Source organism: Miniopterus schreibersii, assembly GCF_964146895.1.
Source record: "Miniopterus schreibersii genome assembly, chromosome: 1".
Classification (NCBI taxonomy): Eukaryota; Metazoa; Chordata; class Mammalia; order Chiroptera; family Miniopteridae; genus Miniopterus; species Miniopterus schreibersii.
This window is the reverse complement of record NC_138101.1, coordinates 42556053-42582734: the sequence shown is the minus strand read 5'-3', so window position 1 is coordinate 42582734 and position 26682 is coordinate 42556053. Positions and strand designations below refer to the sequence as shown.

At 44.4% G+C, this 26682-nt stretch overlaps 1 protein-coding gene across 2 annotated transcripts in view; it reads right to left on the bottom strand.

Annotated features, from left to right (window-relative positions):
* The window catches only part of PARM1 (prostate androgen-regulated mucin-like protein 1), a 95622-nt gene extending 82402 nt beyond the window's left edge, over window positions 1–13220 (bottom strand). Inside the window, exon 1 of one of the 2 annotated variants that reach the window (XM_081144229.1) lies at window positions 12918–13220. In XM_081144229.1, the coding sequence (XP_081000355.1) occupies window positions 12918–12960 (43 nt within the window). In that variant the 5' untranslated portion in view covers window positions 12961–13220. The remainder of the gene's footprint in view (window positions 1–12917) is intronic. The other variant, XM_081144228.1, reaches the window with a different exon arrangement.
* Window positions 13221–26682: the final 13462 nt, after the last annotated feature.

Sequence of the window (26682 nt, the reverse complement as noted above, 5' to 3'; positions counted from 1 at the left end):
GGTTGTTTGTCCTGTAGAGTTTTCCGTAGCCTGGAGTTTGCTGAATTTACTCCTGTGGTGTCATTTAGCATCCTCCTTGGTCCTCGGTTTCCTCTAACTTGACTGTTGGATATGGAGACTTGGTCAGCCGTAGTTTCCTTTCAACGTGGCGACACTGTTTTATAGGGATGGTGTGTTCTTCCATCAGGAGATAAATATAGAATCTGGCTGTTTCATATTTCATGATGCTGACCGCCGCTGACCGGCAGTGCCAGGGTCTCCCCCTCCTTAGTCACGCAGTGTGGCGATGTTCTGTTTCCCCTGTGCCACCTTCGTCTATTCACTCGAATACTTGTGTAGCGACTGTCAGTCAGCCGTCACTCAATATTTGGTCACCCAGTGGTATATTCATAAAGGCAAAATAAGATCAATCAATCATACTTAATTCTTTCTATTTATTTATTATTTTTCAAAATAATGTGTTGGTTTGTTAGCATCTTCCCAGGGAGATCAATGCAGTTTTGAGTCATTGTTTTGTGTCTAAGCTCATTATGAACTCATGAGTTTAAACCGTGTGATCCAATACTGCAGTTACCCTCCTTGATGCCCAAGCCGCTCCATTTCTGGCCACTAGAAACCTCATTCTTTTTCTTTGGAGGGAAGCAGGCAATCTGGCCTCACCTGATGAGTCCCAAAAGAGCGGCAGGAGACTGAGAAGGACAGCGGTGGCCGGTGACCACCGAGAGATGCTGTGGCGGCCCAGGAGGGGGTCGAGTTCTCCCCAGACAGTGTCTGCGGGCGGGAGGAGAGTCAGCTGGGAGAACGTCCAGAGACTAACTTTACACAAAGGAACCTATCAGCTGAGCTGGCAGCTCAAGTAGGGGCTGAGGTGGGTAACAGACAACAGGCCTGGCTTCAGAGCCTCGCTCCGTCACACCACCGGGTGGTCTGCGTCTCATTACTTAACTCTGACACTCGGTGACCCGAACTCCCAGTGGGACAGGGCGGCCTAGCCGATGCTGGGGGGATCAGATGGAGCTGCAGACGAAATGAACGTAATAGAAGGGGTGACACGTAGTACAACTGAAAATTAAAAATGTTTAATTCTCTCCCTCTCTCTCCAACATGTCTAGTTTAATCTGTAATACAAAGGGGTTGGTCCAGATCACAAAGCCTCGTCCAATCCCACCTGTTCCAGCCCTCTCTCTAGTCACACTCCCATTGTCCTCTGATAATGCCATGGGGTATTGATAATGGATCCTCCAGCATTTGCCTGAACCACATCTTATTGGTTATTTTATTGAAAAGATGATATAACAAATTCAATGTTGCCAAAAGAAAAACAAATCATCTATTCTTCTGAGAGCTACTTTTCTTATTTGATATCTAAGTTGACAAATTTTATTTTAGAAAAGCTTAGAATAATGTTTTCATTTAAAATTTCTCCAATAAGCGACAAATGTTGAAGATATTAAAAACTAACAAAGAACCTTAAATACTGATCAGTTAGCTCAGAGCCTCTTAAAATACTATCCAAGATGGCTTGTCTTGATCAATGATTTATGCAGCACTCTGGTTTTAGAAAATATAATATTACTTTAAGTCAATTTCTTCCCAGAACCTTCCTTGCCCGTTACGTCAGTGATATCCTGTAAACCTTTCAGAGATGATTTGCTTTTCTAAGCTCTTATTTTTGAGGGCTCCGTCAAAAGGATTTCTGGATCAAGATTTTGAAGATAGAAGGAGCCATCTACCAGTTACACAGCCACATTAACTGTTGATAAAGAGCGTTTAAAATATAGATAATATCTTTATTTTTAAATTATGAAGTAATACAAACTATTAAAAAATTCGAGCAAAACAAAGGAGCATAAAAAGTGAAACTAACCCAAAGAAAACCACTTTATCTTTCTTAACCATTTCCTCACAGAAACATAATGTTTTAAACATTTCATCACAATATACCTTACTTTACTTTTTCAATATATTGTGAAATTTTAGGTTACAAAATTAGTTCGATATATTGTAACCATTTTTAGCTGTCAGTAGTAAAAGAACCACCCCATTCTTGTAAGCAGTTGTTTAGCGTTGCCCAGTTGAATAAAGTTAAATGTATTCCAGTTTATCCGACTAGGACTATATAGACATTTACATTGTTCCCAGTGTATTACTATTTGTAAAAGTTTTTAACCAAAAGAAACAAATAAGACTCTAAATCAGGTTTGGACAGATAATAGATACAGTTTTGCCAATTTCTGTGTATGTTTAGTTTCAATAGTGATTTAAAAAAGTCAGTATTTGAGTGCAGCTTTTAAAAAGTTATAAAATAAGAGACAACTGTCACTAGTGGAGATTTAATTTTGTTTTTAACAAAAGACTGGCTGTAAACTTCTGAATCTCAAAAACCACATCTCCCCTTGTTCTGTCTGATAACCCCCTAAACTAAAACTCTATTCTCAGTAATGTAGTAATTTTTTTTTCCTTCAGCAACCACACTTGCCTTTGAGATTTGGGGTATCCCAAGCCTCTTCTTTTCAGTGCCTGTTCCTTTTCCTTCTAGTGAGAACTTCGGCCCTGCTTTTCATTTTAATCAGGGAACCTGATATCCCCCCTGGAGGAGAGGGGGGGAACGGTCACGGCCACCTATTCTCCAGTGTCACACCCACGGCACGGACACAGTTCCCTGTGGCCTCCAGCGCAGGTCAGGGTTACTCTCCTTGGCTGCGCTTCAAGGTGGCCGAGTGCCTTCCCACTTTAAGGATGGACCAGTGGCCTCAATAAGCAAGTAAGGCCCATGCTTTTAATATAAAGCACCATTTTTTCCCTTCTTTGGTTCGTTTATAGGTTGCTTTTCAAGTTGATATAATCTGAAATTTTACCATTATTCCTAAGCCTTCAAGACGAATATGTTGTTCTAAGTTCATGTTCTTTTTGGCAGCTGCTAAATAATTAAATGTTCCCATTTAAGCCAGAAAGTACTATGAGCATTTGTGGTGATTTTAACAGCAGCCACGCCAAGGAGTGTCAGCCCTGCAGGGGTGAGAACAGTGCTCAGAGGATCCAGGTTTGGTTTTAGTCGGGACTTCACTTCTATTTATTGCTTGGACTAAAACACAAGTTCTATTTCAGAATCACCAGGGAGAGTAAAACACAGAGTCAGCAGGGTCAAGAGAACTCCCACTCTATTCTCCAGCTTCTTAGTGACTGGCTGACACTCTCAGCACCCAGCCTGGGACTTCACTTGGCCTCCCCAGACAGGCCCGGGACATCGCCCCACGGGCTTCCCTGACTCAAGTCACTTTCATCCCCAGGCTATTTTCAGTTATTCAGAAAATGCTCAAAAATGTTCAAAGAGTGGAGGTCTCTTTATCTTCTCTGGCTGAGCTCATAGGTGACATTTTCTTAATTGGCCAGAGAATTTCAGAAGTTTCAGCTATTTTGCAGTGATATCTGTGGCAAAAAGGGAGTACATTTGAAAAAGAAGAGATTTGTATGTACACGGCTCCCAAAAAAGCTGATTTGAAAGTTTAGCTTTTGTCACCCTCAATGAAAACTAAATGCCTGGCTCATTTTTCAGAAAAGCTATTTGGAAACACTAGACATAAGCACCTGATAGTAAGCAAGTTTGCCAACATCTTATTTTTGGGTGATCTAAGGAAATTTTCAGATTGAGTTTTCATTTTGCCAGCTCACAAAAATGTATTTTTATCATTCAATTCAACAAATTTTTTGGGGTACCCTTAAGTGCCACACAGTATTTAGCACTGGGGATACCACAGTAAACAAGAGACAACATCCCAGGGGGGCAGGAGGAGGTGAAGGGATGGAGATAGATTCAGATTAAAGAAAAAGTAGAGGCAAGAGGCAGGTAAGGGGCATTGGGAACACGGCGTTCACAGGTGACATGCAATTTTTAAATGTTGGTGAGGGTAAGTCCCATTGAGAAGGTGACATCTTATCAAAGGTTTGAGGGAGATGAGGGAATTAGCTACGTGAATATCGGAGAAAGTGTGTTCCAGATAGAGGAACAAGCCGCTGCGTGCTCGAAGGAAGCCAGCGTGGCTGGTGCGGGGTGAGCAAAGGAGAGGGGTCGGCCAGGCCCCGGAATGGATGAGCAGTCGCTGAGGCTGGTCTTGACAGTCATTTGAACGACGTGGGATTTTACTCTGAGCGCAATGGGAAGCTCCTGTAGAACCGAACAGAGCAATGGCATCACCTGATACATTTCCATTGGCTCAACTGTTGCATACAGAAGACAGACCTTAGGGGGAGACGAGTAAAAGCTGGGGGACCTGAGAGGAGGCCACTGTATTACTCCGGGGGAAGGTGAGGGTGGCTCACACCAGAGTAAGAGCAATGGTGGTGGCAAAGTGTTTGAATTTTGTACATATTTTAAAAGTAGGACAGACAGAGTTTCTTGAAGGATTGGATAAAGGGTGTTAGAGAAAGAGACTCAAAGATGACTCATGATTTTCAGCCAGAACAACTAGAAAGTTGGAGTTGCCATTCGTCAAGATGGGGGAAGGCTTCTGGTGGAGCCTCTTGGGGGAGGGAAATCCAAGAGTTCAGATTTGGACATGTTGAGCTTGAGATAACAGTTAGATATTCAACTTCTGATTTTCTTCTGCCCAAGTCAAAATTAGTCATCCTCAAAGAAGGTAAGTTCCCCGAGGGTCCAGCTTTGTCTATTTTGTTCATTGCTGTGTCTCCAGAGCCTTGAATAGTGTTCAGCATATGTAGGTTCTCAATGAAAAATTAATTAAAATAATATTTGCTAAGCACTCATTATGTGTCTTGCTCTGTTCTACGTGCTGAGGACAATGCAAAGACAAAATAGCTAAAATTCTCTCTCATATGCCTTAAAATCTAATAGTGGGAGGCAGACAAGCAAATGAAGTAAAGTAAAACAAACCTATCTGTTGGTACACCTGCTTGACAACATTTGTTGACTGTTTACTCACATGGCACTCCATGCATATCATAGCCCTGCATGGGAGGAAACTTAAGATCCCAGAGTTGGCATTCCAGGCCAGCCTGTCTTCCTCCAAAGCCCCTTCTACCACACCACACAAACCCCATCCCCACCTGATAAATATCAGGGCTGTGTTTCTCTTCCTGTAAACATTTAAGGGAGAACATGTTTAAAATGGGACTCTCTTTGAAGTGCAATTCGAGGAAGGCTGCCCGGAAGTGTGTAGCCCCAGGCCAGTCCACCCTCCTTAATGGACCCACCATGCAGGAGAATTCCTCTTCACCTCTCAGGGCACTTTCTCACTCTTTGCCCCCTTTCACAATGCCCAGGGTACTTTAATTACTCGCTACTAAGGGCTACCACATTGTTTAATCTAAAAGGCTCCATTTGTAACCTTTCACAAAACTAAAAATGTGCACTAAAACAGGTTTTATATTTATATACAGTTTAGTTGCCCCCGAAAAAGGAAACTGAATTTTCCACTCCCAGCATCACCATCAAAGGAGTGGTTTGGTGTTTAGTAGGCCCAAGTGACCAACACCCCTCCCCCCCAACTGCTATTCTCTCCGCCTCACACAACAGATTGCCTCCAGCCTCTCCCATGTATCTTATGCAGAATTTCTGAAACAGCCGAGGTCCCTTTCTATTGTCCATTTCTTACCCAGTTTTCACATCTAATTTGATATCGTACTTCCTTCCCCACCAGCCAACATATCCTAGAATGTAAATGATGAATGATCACTTAGCCTCAAAAACTGATAATCCCTTCTTCTGCTCAGACCTGCCTGAACAGTTCTTTAAAAGGGGGGATCCCGAGATCTCTCCTTTTGAATGCCATCTCCATCAACAAGTGTAATTGTTAAGACAAAGCATCTAGGACTCCCCATTGGTTGGGCCACGGCCATAGCCATCTTGAGCTTGCCTCTCACTCAGTAGAACCATCAACAGCAAGAACTGCCATGACTGGCAGAGAGGGGATCCACCAATAACTGGCCTCTTTTCCAAGGCTGGTGAGAGGTGTTCAGTCCGCCAGGTTTCTTTAGGAACCTCTGTTGAATAAACGGGCATTGGGACCCCCTCATGTTGTAACTGTGAGACATACTGAAGTCCTATCATAATATGACACGTGACATTAACTCAGTAGAAAGACTGGAGTCTTAGACATTTCCCTAAACACACAGAGACAGTGCACTGTAGCTTTGCGTAGTGACTAAGAAGAGTATCCTTTTATCCTCAGAATAATTGTTGTTCTTCCTAAAGGACCCAAATCACAGTACAAAGCAAGAATCCTATAGTATGAAGTGTTTAACAGTCAGCTAAAAGTTCAGTGCCAGTACAGTGCTATCATTCTCCCACCTAACTGTGGGATCACAAAAGCTTTTCCAACAGAAACTGAAAAGGTTTCCTAAGGGGCAGACAGCACCAGTCACAGTCCATCATGGGTACAGTCATGGGTGAATCAACTCTGTCAGTGATGAGGTTATGCTTCTGGACTATACAAAGCCGGCAAGAATATCATCATTTAAAAGATGACATACATTTTAATAACCCCATATAAGAAAATATACGTTCTAAGCAATGGGAAGTTGGAATGATAGCTGGAAGTTTACAACCATGGCCAAAAAATAAACAAATAAATAAGTAAAAACATCTCTCCTTTAATTCTTTTCATGTTCAACACCTGCACTAAAGTTCCCATGTCCTTATTTTCTCACAAATGGAAAAGAAAATCAGGTGTCAGAATTTGGACTAGAAGATGTTATCATCAAAGTTGTATTCTACCATTCATCTTATTTGGCACTGAATGAACATGTTTTCTAAATATCACACCTGGTACCTTCCCACAATTTCCCCCCACTTAACAGTTACCTACTCACAGATTTTGCCTTGAATATGAAAGGTACAAATTTCCACCATAGCCCAATAGTTTAAATGATTTTTTATCTGCCTTGAAATTCTGTCTAATCTGCTGCTTTAGGCTCTATATAGCCACAGCTTTCAAACGATACCAGTAGACCTATCCTACAGTAATTATGTAAACCTTATCTAATTAATATCTGTGAGATGTACTAAGATCCTGGCACAGAAGAGCTCATTGAAATCCAAAGCTCTTCTATAACTTCCTTTTGTAATCAGCTGCCAGCTGGATTCTAGAAGGCTTCTAGTTCCAGCTCCTATGCAAGAACGTTGTCACCCTTTAAAATAGACTGTTTTGTAAAAGGGAAGAGTTACAAGGGGGTCCAGTAATGTAGCCTCAGGGGGGGGGGCACAGAAACCCCACCAACTGATTGGAAACACAAAACACTGCACTATTACTGGATATGCAGTCAGATTCCAAATATTTTATTGGAAAGCTGCCTCTGAGTCCTAATCCTTGTAGTTGCTCTTCGAGAGAGGGCTGCCCTGAAATCTCCAAGCCTTCCCATGAACAAATTTTTGAAATGGTGCAGGGCAACTAAAGCCCTAAGAGGTAGGGTTTAAAATAAAGCTAATATTAATATCAAACACACTGCATAGATGAACTGCAGATGAAAGGCCAAAGGTAGGGTTTCTCGATGAATCACAGATGCCCAGTGAAATTTGAATTTAAGGTAAACAATGAAGAATTATTTAGTTTAAACATGTCCCAAGTATTATGTGGGAGGGATATATTTAGAATTCACTGTTTATTTGAAAATTCAAATTGTATTGGGAAACCTGTTTTTATTTGCTAAATCTGGCAACTCTAGCCAAAGGAAAATTAAAACAACTTATTTTCCATCAACATTATACCACCCTGTACCAAAGAAAAACATTATATAATTGAAATGAATTATGTAATTGTCTCTTTTATTTTAATGATTTCTATTACTTATAAAATGGCAAAGGTCTCAAGGTTTATAAATGACATTAAAACAGGTGAAAGAAATAGGCAGTGCTGTTGTAAAGGATTATGATGGACATTTAAAGACCCACAGATCAGAAAATCTGATGTTATGTCAATCTTTGTCATTTAAATAATTTAAGCTGTGACTAAAAAAGTAATGCCATGAACTGCATACACAAATCAGTCTTATTTTATAGTCATCCTGCTTGCACATTAACTGGATGATAACCTATTAGCCCTGCATTTCCAAGTAGAAAGTAGTCATTGCATAAGGAATATGTTCTCAGCCCCCTCTTTTTAGAACTGCCCCTGTCTTCTAATTTTTCCAAGCAACTGTTTCATTCAGTCTCTTACTAGCAAAACAAATATTTGGTTCCTAAACTAACATATCCAATTTCAGTAATGGATATTTCCAAAGGAAAGCAAGTTGTTGTAAATGATATGGCAGGATTCCTTTCATTTGGGTGTTAAGACAGCCAATCAATATTTTTTAAACGTCTCTCTCCAGTGGATGCTATAACCCACCCCCCCACCTTGGAAAAAGTATTGCTTAAAAGTCTGTTTAAAAAAAAAGTCTGCTCAAACCATAAAAAAACTTGGTCAGTATTTTTCTTATTAAAACACAAGCATAATTAGATCAGGTCCAAATGATCAAGTTAATTAGTGATCTGGCCAATATGATTTTGGGTGCTGAAGAGAGCCATTCTGGATCATTCGGATACCATGAACTGCCTTTTCCTAAGCTGTTAGGTTTGAATTATCCAACATCTGTGTCTCTGGGAACCTGACCTTAAGATTTAGCTGAGTTGGACTTTTGAAACATACCAGTTTGCAAAAGACTTTGTGGAAAAATAAAGACCTTGGTGAGACTTTACTTCTATGTCTTACTGAGCATTTTTGGGACTGTTGTGCTAAATCTGAGCTGGCATGCTATTAACCTTTTCAAATTAGGCATTTAGTAGGCTGAGCTGAATCTTTTCTTAATTTGCACATTAGGGTTTGCCAGCACAGCTGGCACTGTGCTGGGATATTCGTTGGGATCTTTGATTTCCATTGTCCAAGAGCAAACACATAGACTTGGCTTTTGGAGAGGATGACCTAATCGGTGCCAAACACAGTAACTTTATTAGTAAGAACAATGGCAACAAAACTAGCTCCCATTATTGAGTGCTTACTATGTCCCAGGTACTGCAGGTATCTTCAGTCATTTAACACTTTCAACAACCTTGTGAAGCTTAACCCCCCAATTTTGTAGATAAGGAAACTCAGAGGGGTTAAGTTACTCGCCCTAAATTACGCGATTAGTAAGCAGTAAAACTTAGCTTTGTGCCCAGGCAATCTAGCGGCAGGATCTCTGGGCTTACCACTTTGCAACTCGGCCTCAGCAAACGTATCAGATAGTGAGGAAGAGCGCCCGCCTTCTCAGGTGAAGGAGGTGTCACTTCTTGAACTGCGACACAGGCCAGGGGGACAGAAGGTAACCAGGCTGAAGGAAAGTAAGCAACCCTTCACCTCTGCTCCCAGCCAACCACAGGCAGCCTTGCTGTTCCTGTAAACGTGTGTGTATATTTTTTATTTACTTTTAACATGCTTATGATAAGATTTATGGTAAGGCTTTAATATGTTTATGATAAGGACCTGACATATGTCAGGACCTATGGTAAGAACAGGGCCGTGCATGTGTGGGTGGGGTCTTCCTTAGTGGAGATGGACATTGTAGATGTTAGTCACTTGGAGAGGAGCCGGGACAGGCCCAGAACACAAACAGGATGTCCAGCTCCTGGTCTTACCACCTGTTTAGTGGGCTTGTCCCCCTGCAGGGGAGACAAGGGGCAGGCAGGGCAGACCCGAGGCACGAGAGGTCGGCCCCGGGGTTTGCGCCTCTCTTACTTACGCTTCTTTCCCCTTTGTCCTTCTTGAGTGTTTGGAAAAGGCCTTTGAAAAGTTCTAGTGTATCTCAGATGTCTCAGTGGGGGTTTTAAAAAAAATAAATTGGGTCCTAGAACATGGGAGGGCGGCAGTGCTGGCGGTGGTGAGGAAGGAAGAGCATCCAGAGGGGAGGGAGGGGCAGGGAGGCGGCGGCTGCCAGCGGCCAGCGGCCTTCCTTGCTCCGGGCTCTGCTGCCCAGCCTCGGGTTCCGGCTTTATTTTGCTTTGGAGGCAGGGCTCCTGCCCGGGCATTAGAGGTGCTGGGAACGGCTTGCGCAACAGCAGTGCTAGTTTTCTACCGCAATTAACTTTGCGAGAACTGAAGACAACCCATGGTTTCTCTCTTCCTTCTTTGAAAGCACAAGTGGGTAAATATAGAGATCTACTTTGGCTGGGCTGACAGGGCACACATATTTGCAAGTGTCCATTATGCAGGGTGGAGGAAATGCTATGTATATATTGATTTATTAAGCTATAAAAAAGTCCTCTGCCAAACCCCATTCCTGGCTCAAGATAGTATCACCTTAGGACTTTTACAGAAATTGTCCTGAAGCCTCTGAAGCTGGAGAGGGCGGAGTGTGTGTGTGGGGGAAACAGAAGAGAAGCCAGGGGCTGGTGAGACACATTAGGCTCTGCCCAGGGAGCTCAGGGAGCCACTGAACCGCGCCTGCCGCTTTCCTTTCAAGAACCCTCTTTCCTTTACCAACACATCTATTTATTCTTTCAAAAGCACTTCGTTAGTCCCTGTAAACACTGTACTCTGGGATGCGAACAGCTCAGGGGGCATTTATGTCCAGTAGCTCTAACAGCATGCTGACCCTAAAGCCACTCCTTCAGAGGAGCAGAGCCCGGGGGGGGGAGGCCGGGCATCCCGCCTCGGGAGACGGACACAGAGGCCCGACTGTCCTCCCGGTCAGGAGAGCCCCAGGCGGGGGCTGAAACCTGCTGGCTCCACCCCAGCAAGGGGCAGGGGTGCAGGTGAGGCGCCGCTGGCCGCTGAGCAAGAGCGTCGTTCCTGCCGGGGAAGAGCGGCTAAAGGACAACAGGCCGAGGAAAGCAGCTTGAGCTCCTCAGGGGGATGTCACGGGACAGTGCCCAGGAGGGCTGATCCTGGTTTTGCCAGCTGCCGGCGCTGTTAACGCACTCACACACACACGCACACGCACACACGCACACGCACACACGCACACACATGTACACACTCACACATGCACACACATGCACACACACACGCACACACACATGTACACACTCACACACATGTACACACATGCACACACTCACACGCACACTCACACACATGTACACACACTCACGCACACTCACACGCACACACACATGTACACACACACGCACACACTCACACACGTACACACACGCACACACACGCACACGCACACACACACATGTACACACTCACACACATGTACACACGCACACACGCACTCACACACACGCACACTCACACACACATGTACACACTCACACACACACGCACACACTCACACGCACACACTCACACACATGTACACACACTCACACACTCACACGCACACTCACACACATGTACACACACGCACGCACACTCACACACATGTACACACACATGTACACACGCACACACACACGCACGCACGCACGCGCGCCGCCTACCCCGCTCGCTCCAAGGTCTCACTAGGGCCCCCTGACCCCCCACGGAGCCCAGGGGGGCTTCTGCAGAGCCGGTCGCGGCGACGCGCCTCGCGGGGCCCCGGGGCCGCCTCCGGCGGGGAGGGTCGCTGGCACTGCCCGCGGGGCGTCCGGGCCGCACGGCGGTCGCTCCCGGGGACCCGGCGCTCGGGGTGCGCGGCCCAGCGCCCGAGCCCGCGGCGTCCCCACACGGCGGGCGGGCGGGAGAGGAGCCCCCTGGGCGCTCGGGCCGGCGCGCCCGCAGCCGGGCGACTTCCTCCAAGGCGCGGTTCCCTTCGGGCGCGGCGGGCAACCCCGGCTGCCCTGCGAGGCACGGTGGCGACTCGTGCGCCCAGTTAGGGCCGCCGGGCAGTCGGGAGGGGGCCGGCCCGGCCGCGGCAGGGCGCAGACCCGCGCCTGTGACCCACGGCCCGTCTCAGCGCCGCGCCCGGGCCGCTGTTCCCACCTGCGCCCCGCGCGCAGCCGTCCCGTCCCGTCCCGTCGGGGCGTTTCCTGCTAACACCGGGAATCCCGGCTCCGGACCCAAAGCGCCGTTCGGGGTCTCCCGGCCCCGCCCCGCAGCCCCCCGCGGCCGGCGCTCCCGAGACCCCCGGCACCCCCGGCGCTCCCGAGACCCCGGCGCTCGCCGCGCGGCCGTCGGAGGCGGGGGCAAGTCGGGGAGGGCGCGTGAAGCGAAGCGGGGTGCGCGCCAGTTGCAGCCAGGCTGACGGCCTCTGCCGTGACACGCATTTTTGGGGCCCCAGCCCGCCGGATAAAATTGCAACCCCAGCGGTGATCGCGACCATGAGCCGGGTCGAGGCAGCGTCCGTGGGACTTGAACGCCGCCTCCTCGCGCCCAGGAAGGGCGCCGGAGACCCCCAGGTCCGGGGAGCGCCAACCAGCCCGCGGGGTGCGCAGCCCCCGCTCAAAGCCTTCCGGGAGCCCCCCCCGCCGTCCATCCCCCTCGGGGTCCCGCCCTGACCCCAGGCGCCCCAGCAGCAGCCGCGCCGCCCGCCGGGCCGAAGGCGAAGCGCTGCCACCTGTTCCACCGACTCGCGGAGTTCGGCGGCCGGGACGCGGCGGCGGGAAGGGGCCCGCGCCCCTCTGTCGGGACGCGGCGGCGGGAAGGGGCCCGCGCCCCTCTGTCGGGACGCGGCGGCGGGAAGGGGCCCGCGCCCCTCTGTCGGGACGGGGCGGCGGGAAGGGGCCCGCGCCCCTCTGCCGGGACGCGGCGGCGGGAAGGGGCCCGCGCCCCTCTGTCGGGACGCGGCGGCGGGAAGGGGCCCGCGCCCCTCTGTCGGGACGCGGCGGCGGGAAGGGGCCCGCGCCCCTCTGCCGGGACGGGTCAGGCTCCCGCAGCACCGCCCGGCCCGCGCACCCGCCCGCCGCAGCCTCGGAGCTCGCCCGCGGGACCCACTTCCCAGGGGGCCCGCCCCGCCCCGCCCCGCCCCAGCGCCGGCCGCTGGCGCCCATTCCCGCCCGGCCCGGGGGCGCCCCAGAGTACCTGCCGCGAAGATGCAGAGCGCGAAGAGAGTCCTGCAGATCATGGTCCCCGGTGCCTGGCGCCCGGGTGGCGCGGGCGGGAGGGTTCGCGGGACTGACGGGCGCACCAGCGCGGGCGGGAGGGTTCGCGGGACTGACGGGCGGGCGCACCAGCGCGGGCGGCGGGGGCCGGAGGCGGGACGGCTGCGGGCTGGGGCTCAGGCGGCGGCGTGTCCGGCGGCGCCCCGCGCGCTCTGCTCCATCCCAGCTGCTGGAGCCCGGGGCCTCCCGAGCCGGCGCAGCCAAACCCCTCCCACCCAGGCCGGCGGCGGGGCCGCCTCCCGCCGCGCTCTCCCGCTCGGATCCGGAGCCCGGCCCAGGGCGGCCCCTGCTGGACAGTCGGGGCGCGAGGCGCGAGGCGCTGGACCGGGGTCAGCCGGGCTCGGAGCGCGCAGCCTGCGCCGGACGGGGATGCAAGGGGGTGTGAGCGAATCTCGGCCCTCAGGAAGTTATCTCAACCCTTTTTTTTTTTTACACAAGAGTTTACAGTCTTTAAGCAGGTGCCCGTGTGCCATGTTAGGAGCCAAATGCACCCTAAGAGCACACACATTTCTTTCCAAGTACGAGAACATTTTTCATCATTTCTTTAAACATTCGTGCCTGTATATTAAACCCTCACACACATTCAGCCCCACTGCACTCCCTGGTGCCTGAGCCAGGATGTCTGCTGTTTTATTTAGCTTCTTACTAGAAGAAATAGTTCTAATGGCAAGTAACACTGATCATGGGATTACTGAGCAAGGTGTCAGACTAGTGTTGCATCTTGACTCCTTCTAACAACCCTATGATGTAATAATTATTATTATTGCATTTTACATAAGGGAAAACCAAGGCACAGAGAAGTAATGTGCTCAGTGTCGTATCACTGGTAAGGGCTGGACCCATAATTGAACAGTTTGTGTGCAACCTGCCCATATAGCAAAGGCTGACATTTCCCAGGTAATTGCTGCCTGCTGGACAATTGTGCTGCATAGATTTTGACCAAGTCAGGTTCTCACAACAGACCTTTGAGGTGGGCACTGCTATAGCTTCACTTTCAGGGGAGGAAATGGAAGCACAGAGAGGTTTAAGTACTTGTCCGAGATCACACAACTTGGCTAATGGCCAAGGCACCCTGGGTCATCCCTGATCTCTGCTCCCTCTTCAAAGCCCCAAAGCTCTATGTGTTCACACAGATCAAAGCTGACCTTTCACTTAATCTCCCACTAGCTTAGACTTGCTTGTTTCTCGCACCTCCATCAGACCAGATGTCAGATCATCGCCTAATATCTAAGTGACTATGAGCCTGGTGGTCCCCTAGTCACTAGAACTAGGAAGCTGCAGGAATTAATGAGCCTTCCAAAAGAATTGATTTGTTCAGGACCATTAGTAGTGCTGGAGAGCAGCTTTGTTTTTCTGGGACTTCTTTCTTGTATGCCAGAGCCTCAGGTTTTATCTTTTCACTTTTTTGGGCCTCATCACTGTATCTGTGACAGGGTCAATTCCTCTGCCTGTCTGTCGACCATGATCACTTGTAGAGCTTGTCATGCTTCTACAACCGCAAAGAAAAACTGGGCTCATAGTTTTTCTTTTGTTTTGGTAGATGTATTGATTCCTTTTGGAAAGAGAAGTAAAATATATTACTACAACCACTGCCCTCCCTTCCCTACTTCCTGCCCAGAGAAATTGCAAGTTTAATTTGTTAAACACATTCTCTGAGTGCTTTTGACCTGAGGTCTTTCTGGCTTCTGGTGTAATCTACGTGATTATGAAGAATTTCTACATCTGGGTTGTGGTTGTCATGGAGGCAGGGACCGCACACAGATGGATTTTTGCAGGGTCGTTCTATAAGGCACTGGTGCCTTTAAAAAGGGCCATGTAAGTGACTCTATGATAGAAATAAAGGTTTTTCAAAACCACTTCACACAAAAAACTATTTAATTGAAATTCAACAAAGCTTTAATGAAGTGCCTCTGAAATGCAAAGCATATGTGATTCTGACTTTGATATCTATGATGATTGTTTGGAACCCAAAGGATGGTGATACCCACATACTAGTCAGTTAAAATGTCCAAGGTTTTTTATTTTATGCAGAATAGAGTTGAAATAACTCCTTTAACAAAATCATTTATTTTTTATTAATGATTAAACATTTTTTAAAGGGTATTTTTTATATGTTTTTATTGATTTCAGAGAGAGGAAGGGAGAGGGAGAGAGAGAGAGAAACATCAATGATGAGAATCATTGATCAGCTGCCTCCTGCACACCTCCCACTGGGGATCGAGCCTGCAACCTGGGCATATGTCCTGACCAGATACTTAAAGAAAGTTTAAGTATAAAGGAAACCAAGAGATGCCATGAGATATTATAGCAGGTGACTTGTACGCCTCAATGGGGTCAGGTAGGAATTTGCATGCAGCCCTTTAGTCACCCCTTACAGCAAAAGCTAGTGTCTTCATAGAATCTCCTTGTCCTTTTATAATGCTCCACTGGGATAAAATCTAAAATAAATCTGCCTTGTTCTGACTTGCACTTTTTTTACTACTGTTAAAATGAATTCTAGTGTTGTAGACATTCAACACCTTACAAAAAATTGCCCTTGGTTGACTTAGTTTTTGACATCCTGAATTTATTATAATTTATAGGTAATGTCATGTAATATATGTTAGATAATATAGAAGCGTTAGCTTTGGACTCTGGGATTCACCGAGGCCCGAATCCTGCGGTTGAGGGAGCTGGGCGGGCACTATCGCAGTGGTTGGAGGCAGAGTTCTGAAGTCCAGCCCATGGCCCCTGAAGGCTGGCTCCTCATCTGCCTTCTGCTCTCTACTGACTCTAATTACTTGACACCTCTATTCCTCAGTTTTCTCCTGGCATTATTGGGACGATTAAATGGATTACGCATGTGAAAAACTTGGCATGTTCTAACTGCCAATAAATGTCAGCTATTATTAGAGGAGAAACTTTGGGGTACATTAAAAATAATCTGGATTTAAAATATAAGGAGAAAACATTAGTGCCTGCTATAGCTACTTCATGCACACAGTTCTGTGACTTGGGCTCTGGCCTCAGCAGTTTCACTCCTGCTAAAACTGAGCTGCAGGGGAGAGCTCGAACCCCCTCTGACAGCTCCTCCCCACCTCGCCCTCTCCCCTGCGGGCAGGAGCGCAGCGGCCTCCAGGCCCTGGTTTACTCACCTTGGTTTCACTCCTCTTCCCAGGCCACGCTGCAAAAGTGTCTCATGGATTCTGCTACACTTCCTCACATCACTTTGCTTTTCTTAACTCTGATTCCCTCTTTTAAAAATATTAATAGCAAAAAAGATTAAAAGCAGCTACGCAATATGTGCAAAAGGGCAGATGTGGAACTTTGCCAAGAAATATTTGCTTGAGCAAGGGAGGTTTTAACAGGGCATGATGAAACGGATTGTTTCCCTTGCTTAAACAAAGTTGTTTGGAGCTGCGTGAGCTCTTTGAGGACACTAAACTGCAGGCCGCTAATTTTTATTTTAATTAAGGAGAAAGCCCTTAAAAATATTTCCAGAGGGAAGAAACAGGCTTCTTGGAGGTAATACACCTAATGATTCTGCACACCTGTGTTGTCCAGAGAACGAGCATACAAGTTGCATATTTAAGTTAAACATTTTCAGTCCCAGTGGGGATTTGGGTTTTGTTTTTTGTTTTTTAGGAAATAGAAGCTGAATATCCTGACTTGCTGTTCCACACGTTAGTATAGTAACTTAGCAGTGGTGTGGTTTTATTGTGATTTTTTTAAAGCTCAGGTCTGAGAGTGAATTTTTCCTGAATGAGACCTGTCCTCAATGGCTATTATTGAACACTGTTGGAAACTTGCTTTTCTGCCCTCTGCATTAGTCAATGTCCTTGTGTGGCATGTGACAGAAACCAATTTAACTAGCTTGTCCAAGAGGGGGAAATTATCAAAATGTTCAGGGGGTGGTGAAAAGGGCGAGGGTGTGGTTGCCCCCACAGCAAATGTGACTAGAGACTAGAATGCCACAGGGTCTCTTTTCTCCCATTTCTTGCTCTCTCTGAGAGTCAGGTTTCTCTGTCCTATTTCTGAAAACGGTTAAATCCATGAAAGCAAATGAAGTTCACCGTTGACACCAAGGGCTTAATAATACTTGACAAATTCTAATAATTTCCACAAATAATGTAAAATACATTAAATACCCTTGGCTTTGAACACATCTTCACAATATTTGTAAATTTATTCAACTAAGCTTTTTTTTTTTCCTTTTTCTGTGTACACCTATTTTTGCCACTATCAGTTGTAACATATCTTAGTAGATTTCACTTCAAGTTGTGCTGAATTCACATTTTTTCATTTCTTTTGAAAATACACTTGACTATAGTTTTCCTCAGACCATTCATAGAGGCTAATGTCCCAGTTATTTCAATCTCAGGATTGAATCCTCAAATAACTACAACTGAACAGTATTGGTAACATCTGTTGACTCATCCAGAGCCAAGGAAAACTGTTAGAAATCACTTTAAGTTGATTATCGATGTTTTTCAGTTCGTTATCGAGGATGCTCCTAATGTCCTCAGCTCTTTGAGCAACAGAAAGTCTAATAATCCAAACAAGTTTATTTTCTCTGGACACAGTTTCTTGGCAGCTACAATTAAATACAGTTTAATTAACTCACATTTGGTAAACAGTTTTCATTGCCTGGCTAACAAATGAGCCACTTAGAAAGTTTCTTCGATTGCAGCTTCATTTTGATTTTGAACTTCGTGGAAAAATTCTGCTCTAATGAGATATTTGTTTTACATTTTCTAATTTTTCTGACTGGTTTGGGGATACTGTGCATTGGCAATTGTGTGACAGTTATTTAGCCTGGTGATATTGACCTCCACTGTATTCTTACAGCAATAGCGTAAGGGTTGGGGTTTAATTAGACAACATACTCCACATTCGCTTGTGCCTTAAAAGGGTGATACTCAGGGCCTACGCTTCGTTTTCTTTCTTATTTGTTTCGACACGAGGGGCCTGCAATAGTAAAGAACAATAAGGTAAAAATGTGGCGTGTTGGTATGTGGGACGCTCAGCGCCGCGGATCCGTGCCTGGATCACAGCGGTTTGCCGTGAGGAGCCAGGAGAGTGCCGCATACAGTGCCTGTCGCAGCTGTCACAGGCCGCGTGTAAGCAAGTGAGGGGCCGCCCCCCCTGCTCCACGGAGGGGCCTCCCTGATTCTGCTGGGTTCCTGGGGCGGTGCAAACCTGCGGCAGCGTCAGGCTACTGGCCTGGGCTTCCTGGACCCTGAATGTCCACTCAGGCCCCAAATCCACGAGCGTAGGGCCGTGGTTCTGATGTCTCAGGGAAACGATTTTCCTTATTATTTTTTTCCTTTTTCACGTGGAGCTCAGCTGGCAGACAAGTTATCTTCCGTGTCTCCCTTTACCATTCTTAGATGTATTTTTTTTCTAGCCTACCTTTTCATTTAAGTTGTAATCACTGTTCAGTGTTTCTCACTTTATGCAAGAAATCTAATCCCATTACTCCAGTGTATGCAGCCAAGACCTTATGGCTCATTCCCCATTTGGCCATTAAACCAAGGGCGTCTACAACTCTGAGAACTGCTACCACCCTAATTCCAGCTCGGTTCTCTCTTTTTTGGGGAAAGGGGAACTGGGGACTTCCTTTTGCTTTCTTGTAAGTCTGGTATATATTTATAAAAAGTTTATATGAGTTTATGCAGTATTTTGAAGATATTTTGCACCAGGAAGTGGTATTTTAGAATAACTAGATCTATATATTTTACTGATGTGAAAGACCCTTGTATTTTCTTAGTCTCCTTCCCCTCCCCACCCACTACCCCTTTTCTTTTTCCTTCCCTATACTTTGTCTGACTCAATGTCTATTTTAAGCCTCCCATCTCATAAGTTGGTAGACTACGTTAGCCCTAGTTATTATGATTTACCCCTAACTTTCTGGATTTTTTTTCTTGCCATAGTTCCAGAATCGTATGCAAGGCTACAGTGTGAAGTGGGGATGAGAGCATCTGCTGGTTGAGTCGTCTATTTTGAAATCCAGGTTACTATTGAGAATCTGTCATTGTCCCCCACATAACTCTTCAAATCCAGAGTGTCTCTGTCAGGGTGGGGATGTGGGAATTTTTGCAAGGCTGCCTAGATTTTCACAAAGGCAGGCATTTCATTACTGAAGTCGCTCCACTCCCCCTGCAGCTTTGCCTAGGAAGTCCCCTCTGTTTTTAGACCTCAGACCTCTCTGGTCTCACGATTCAACCTCTTCCTTACAATCCTGGGAAGTTCTGCTTTAAGGAAATCATTTTCCTTTCATGATTCTGGCCTAGATACCCTAATCGTCTCTCAGCTTTGGGATTAGGTCTTTGGAATCAAAGGCCTGGGAAATTACTAAACTACTTATGATTTTTGCTCTGCCACAGGCCTTCCCTCCCTGCCTCCTCTCTGTCAAGCTGGCAATGAAAACTGGATGGAGTATTTGTTTGCATGGGGCCAGGGGAAGAAAGGAGTAATTAATTATAATTTTAAAAAGATTGATAGTTTAACGTATTCAGGGCACAGGTTTGAACTATCTATCCTGCTATCATATAGCCTTCTGGATTCTGTCAATGTGACTTTTTAGGGGGATTGTTTTGAGCATAAAAATATTATTCTATTTATTAAGGTTACAAATGCCAAAATTTGTATATTCAACTTACACATTTTATCCTATTTATTAGTCAAATTTCATATGTAATTTTTCAAGTTTTTGGATAATAGCCTCCTACACAAAGCAAATTGAGCATCTGAAGGCATTTTAAAGTATAATTATAGATTTAATATTTTTAATTCCCTTTTAGGTGTTTCTGTTGTGAGGCTTAGTGAACAAAACCTCTCTAAATTCTTGAATAATTCTTTTAAATCTAATAAATTAAATTTGCAAATACTGACACTCAAGTTCTTTTAAATATTCTGGTAACATATAATCTAAGAAAATTTCTACTTAAAATCACCAATCTAAATGACATATTTATGTATTTTGAAGTAGAACTATAAAATGACTACATAATAAACCAAATTCTCTGAAATAGTAGAAGTTTCATAAAATTCAAAATATGTAGATTCCCAAACCACAATTATATTATTATGACTTATTGATATAATCCTTCAAAATATTTTTAAAATTAATTCTAAATCTTCCCAGGTTCAAGATATGTTTTCTCATTATAGCAATATTTATAAAATCCTAAGACATTTTAGGGATACCTTCTCACATATGTAATGGCTAAAGTTATTAGCCAAGGTGATGACTGAGTTCTTGTTTGCAACACCAATTATTAGAAGAACTTCATAATGTAAAGTGTTTAACCTCCTAGTCCATGTAGTTAGCTTACTTCCCTGCTCTGCTCATGAAAATCTTTATTACCATGTAGGTGGCTCAACTGCATTTGGCATTTCCTTGGCTCTTAACATAGTTGTAAATCCTTTGAATGTGACAGAACTTTCTTCATATGCTTCTATTTGGTAGAACTGTTCAACTCTTAAAACTGTAAAAATGACATTCAGTTGAATCCTGGAAATCTCGTGTCTTTGGGTGACTATTTGATCACAAATTTTGGAGCCTTTTTATTGTCAGGTCCTTGTGTTTCAAGCCACACAAATTGATTCTAGCTAATTTATGCAAAAAATGAGTTTATTTGAAGGATAGGAGTAGTTCAAAGGGGAAGGGACGTTAAACACCAGGCCTCAAGCACCAGGGGTCCTCCTAAGTGGCAGGAACTAAAGAACTGTTTCTTTATTAAGCCCTCTCAGGGGGATCAAAACAAATGATCTCCACCCATTTTTGGTTGTTAAGATTATCAACACAAGATTAAAAATCTTAAATGGACAAGTCTGATTTGTGTCAAGTGCTTCCCCCAAGGAAAACAGGTGCTGCCTGTGTGAGAAGTAAAAAGGTGAAACTGAAAAGACTGACGAAGAAGGCCTTACAGTCTTTCGGGCATGGAGATTGTGTGGATAGCTCTGATTCCTTTTAAGCCAATACAAATAGACCCTTCTGAGTAATCACTGGAATACCAGCGGTATTATAAAATCTAATGTCAATATTTAACCAATTTTGATGTTATTGCCATCCTAAACAGAACTCATGCTTGAAAGCAAACTTGTAGCAGTGTAGCTTTTCTACTTAACAATTTCTCCTATATCTCTTAATCCTTAAATTAATAACAAGTTACTTGTCTGGAAGGAAAATAAAGGGTCAACCTAACTGCCTTTGGCTGAAGAGCATAATAAATTAAGTCCCTGAGGTAGAGAGGATGTGACAGGTCACTGGTGGTGACATGAATAGCTGTATCTTCTCTGTCCTGGCAACCACTGGATGGGGCATAGTGACTATTCAGGAGAGCAGAATCAGTCCTCATAGTAGCTACCTTATAGAATCAGCGTTATCTACTGTGGTTTTTTTTAATCCTCACGCAAGTATATTTTTTCCATTACTTTTTCAGAGAGAGTGGAAAGGAGGGGGGGAGAGGGGGGAGAGAGAGAGAGAGAGAGAGAGAGAGAGAGACATCCATGTGAGAGATCGATTTGAGAGAGACATCTATTGTTTGCTTGCTGCACTGGCCCCAGCCGGGTCTAGGGTAGAGCCTGCAACCGAGGTACATGCCCTTGGCTGGAATCGAACCCGAGATCCTTCAGTCTGAGGGCCGACACTCTAACCACTGAGCCTAACCAGCCAGGGCAGCATTACCTACTTTTGATGGTCAGCATCAAACATTCAGCATATTATATCAATGTGTCCTCATAATAATATATATTTTGAACATATGATTCTATTGGCATTCACATTAAAATAAGAATCCATTTTCCTATTGTCCATCCAAGCAGATTATGATCTTCAATACTTTTTCTGACTATTAATTTCAATATTTTTTCTGTTCAGTCCACTTGACAGTGGGTATATATACACTTGCTTTTACTTAAATAATATTTTGTTCTTATAAATCATCAAAAAAGATTAACTAGTAATTCTTGTTTTTAGATGTGACAAGAGTTCACTAAAATCAATTAGAGATCCTTGTATTATTTCTTCTCTTTTACGCTAATAAAAATATACTGAGCTATATAGTTTAAAGCTCAGCATCATTCTATTTTAAATTATTTATTCTTTAAAATATTATTGCAAAGCTATTTCTGGGTATGCAGTCATAATACTTAGGCTATAATACTGATAATTAATAGGGTAAACTTGGTGATTAGAAGAAAGCTTTGGCAGCCAAGGCAACATTGAATACACTTAGGTCATTTTTACTATATGTAAAATTTCGACACACCATTAAGTAAAGCTATTACAATAGAACAGTAAAGCCCCAATAGCTTTAAGGAAGCTAAAAAGAGCTTTGTGGACTTACTCTTAATAATTTAAAATACAGTATGAGGAAGGCCATGATTTTACATGCAAAATGAAGCAGAAGGTTGTGTAATTAACTAGCAATGGGCCGACCAGAGATTTTGGGTTCCTATGTTTTTGGAGGGTTGTTTTAACTTGAATTATCTGAATTGACTAATTACATGTTTATGCTAGTCATATGTTAACTGCTCACTAAAAATGTGGACGCTCTTTTCCACATGTGGCATTGTCACTGCGAGGAGGGTGCCCAGACAAGGCCGTCCTACGTGCCTCCCGAGGTATGAGTGTGACCAGAAGCGATCTGTGTCCCTCCGAGGCTGGGACTTTTTAGAAGTTGATGAGGCTTTTCTACTGCCCCCTTGTCCTCCCTTCCGAGGACAGAGGGAGCCTGGGCTCTGATTCCCCATGGAGACGATGCCCTCCCACCAAGTAGGAACACCTCCACTCTGTTATTCTATGAGCAAGCGACCAACTTCTACTGTATTAAAGCACTATAATTCTGGTGTTTTTGTTATCAAAGCTAGTGTTACCCTGATTAATACAGTATCTTTAGCAGGATCCTGTGTGGTCCTCTCCTTTAATCTGCCCTGTTTGTCACTCATCCATTTGTCTTTTTATCCATCCATTCAACAATATTCATTGAGTGTCTATTATGTGCCAGGCGCTATGCTAGTACAGAAATGAAAACATAAGCAGGAACCTGTGTTGTTTATTGGGTAAGGGGTGGATTCATTGGCATGAATAAGGGAAGGAGCAGGAGAAGATAGGTATTTAAAAAGTCAGTTGTGCCCAGTCGGTGTGGCTCAGTGGCTGAATGCCTGGGTTGCTGGCTGGATACCCAGTGGGGGGGCCTGCAGTAAGCAGCCAATTAATGACTGTCTCATCATTGATGTTTCTTTCTCTCTCTCTTTCCCTTCCTCTCTGAAATCAATAACATCTTTTTTTTTTTTTTTTTAGAGTCAATTTTAAGTGTGATGAGTGAAAGAAGTATAGGCCGCTATAAGAGCATATGTGCAGGGACTCTCATCCAATCTAGGGAGTCAGGAGCACCTACCTTTCTGTGAATGTGACCCTTAAGCTGAAGTCAGAAATTTGCACAGGAATGAATCTGACAAAGGCTGGGAAGGGAGGGCTGGGAGTGGACGCGGGGAGCGGAGAGAGAGAACATTCTAAGCAAGACAACACCATGTGTGAAAGCCTGAGACTAAGGAAAGTATATGGCATTTAGCAACCAAGAGAAGATGATGGCTAATATTTATTTTGTGTGTTTTTTTTTATATTCCTTAGCAGACAAATTAAAGCACCACCATTTTCAAAGGTGTTAGATGTGATGGCCCTTTCGAGTTGAACACTGGTCTGCATGCTGTCGGAAATGAGAAGCTATGAGAGCAGCCAGCGTGGCCTGATGAGCTACGCCTTTCTTTTGCGAACTCTGCTGCTGCTGTGTCAGGTTAGGAACAAGCCAGCCATTATGAGCAGACATTTAGCAGCTGTCCTTTACTGGAGTGGCAACGACGCACCTCTGCTACCCCAGCAGTATCTGTTTTAAATATTTTGTGGTACTGTTTTTTCACGTATATGCACCTCCAGTACCAAAATTGGTCAGGTCATGTCGATCTCACTTTATTATTTTTTTATTTTCCCCTTTCCCTCCATTTCCTCCTCCTGTCCCTTCTGAAAGACAAGTTAAATTTTTTGGATAAAATTACTATAGGCAAAAAATATATTGAATTAACTGCATTGTACATCTGTAGGAGCTAATGAAAAACAAATAAAAAACCAGTTAATAATGAACCATGAAAACCCCTAAGTCACCCAGTATCTAGTGTCCAGGAGCTTTGGATGACTGTACTAGTGATATTTATTATATCAAAAATACTCCCTTCTTGAGATCCCCCAGTTGATTTCCTTATCTATAAAACAGGCATAGAATCCAAAGGGAAAGCAAATCAATTCAGCATAAATATATGCTGAATAATACTATAATTTTAAAACTTCTGAAAGCACAAAGCAACTGAAAGATGTGTCTTAAAAGAGAGTCAAGATGAACTTTGTTGGACTTGGATTAGGTTAAGGTCATTGGGAGAAACAGGTTGATTACCTATCAGCCTAAGAGAGAATTACTCAGTAGAGAGATGTCCTCTACTTCGGTGTGGTCCTTTGTGTAGAACAGAAACAATGGGTATAATAGCTACCAGTGATTATATTCCTATTACGTTTCAGGTCCTGTTAAATCTCTTTTCTACAACAAAGTAGGTTGTTTCTACAGCACTCTTGATGTGGCCTGATCTGGCCTAGGCTGCGGGTCAGTGACAGGAAGAGATCTGTTGCTTCTTTAGGTTTCTCAGCTTTCTCCTGAGCTCCTTGGCTCTTGAACCCATGGTGTTGTTCACTTGATTTGGCTTTGGATTACCCCCTTGTGAGCTGGGTGGCCTGGCTTCACCTCATAACTTGGAAACCAAGACTCTCATTCTCGCTTCACAGCCCCAGTATACTGTCTTAGCTGGTCTCCTGTTCCCTATGATGGGAAATTTTAAAAAGGTAGCTGAAGTTCATGACGTACCTATCACAAATATAACCTTGGGAAAACTGAAAAGATGTGACACAGCCAGGAATTGAGTCTTAAGGGCCCTTGAACACCTTCAGATGGATTTTTTCCAGCTTCCATCTTCCCTAGGATTTGAATATGTTATAGTTTTTAATATGTCTACTTTCAGGAAGGGTTGAAGCATTTCCTGGTAAAAAGTTACGGTCCTTATAGTTGCTAAAAAGATGCTAGATTTGGTGTTTTCAACCTAGGGTATACCAGCTTTTATATCAAGTGACCAATATACACATTTCATGGGAATTATTATAAAATAACTCAGTAAGGTGTTACCCCTTACTGAGAAACTACACTGCCTTTATCACCCACAATCTTCTAGAACAGTTGAAAGAACCAATGCTATTTGTAAACTAAAATTAACAGAGTTTTCATAAATCCTTCAACACCCATGGCCAAAGGTATTCCCAATAGCTCTATGGCCTTGCACCCCCTTGGGGACACATTGGTGATCCCACTATGAATCGGTAACTAGAAGGCCCATACATTAAGAATTTCATCTCTGATACTAGACTTCATTCTGCTGTAAACAGACATGGTAAAATATTATAAGGAACTCAGATACTATACTCAGTCCTATCACCAAAAGGTTAAGGCCACTCCCCACAAAGTCTTCCCAAGGACCCTCTTCATGATTTTCAGCCAGGTGATTTTGTCTATTGGAAGAGGCATGAGAGGAAAACTGCTCTTGAAACTTTTTGTGCAGAACCATATCAAGCACTGTTAACAACAAATATGACAATGAAGCCTCAACAAGCCAATCTTTGGGTTCCACATTTTACAACTAGAGAAATAATCATAATTCTACACAATAAAAGGCTACTCCAACAGGCAACCTGAAACCGAAGATTCTCAGAGATTGTCTAGAAGCTACTGATCTTCAGATGTAGATCACTGACCCAAGATCTTCGGAATAAGCCAATGATCTCAGAGAATAGGTTCACCCAAGAAGTTGGACCAGATCCCTAAATAATTTCTGTTTTGCTTTCCACTGTTTCCTTCTAATCATCCTCACTTTCTATAGATCCTTGGTTTTCATCCACTTATAATAGCTCCTTTTCTCTTTTCTTTCCTCTTTATGATAACTGTTACATCAAAACAGAGTCATTCTAATGCCACTATCAGATTATCTCAAAAAGTAGTCACTGCCTTCAATCTTACTGACTTGCCATGTGATCCCCCAATGTCAGTCTTGCTGCTGGACATGTCATCCATCACTGGATCCTCATGATAAAACAGCTGGTAAATTGTGGTTTCATCAAAAGTGATCATAGGGAATTATAACTAATGACATTTCCACTTACACCTTAAACATGGGCAAGTGACCTTAAACAAATCAACCTATAACTTTGCTGTGTTCCTCTTTTCTAGAAGAAGGACCAGTTATTACAATCTGTTGATAAAAACCAACCTTTTTAAGGTGATGATCAGATACTTGTCACCTGTAAGCGACTATCAGAGATTCAAATATGTAACACAACTAATGTAAGATCTTGACTCTGACCTTCTGCCATGAACCACTTTTCCCCCCTGGCTCTCCATGTACCCCTACTGGATACCACTTTCTTTTTGTCCAGAATATCTGGTCCTGTTTGCCTCAGACTAGCACGTTATACACTTTAGAAAAAGTACTCTGAGACTTGTCTGTGCACAGAGCCTAATTCTATAAATCACTAAGGCTGGAAATTCTGATTCAGACACATCTTCGACACAATGCCACCCTTGGTTATTCAGGTATTCTACCTGGGGGAT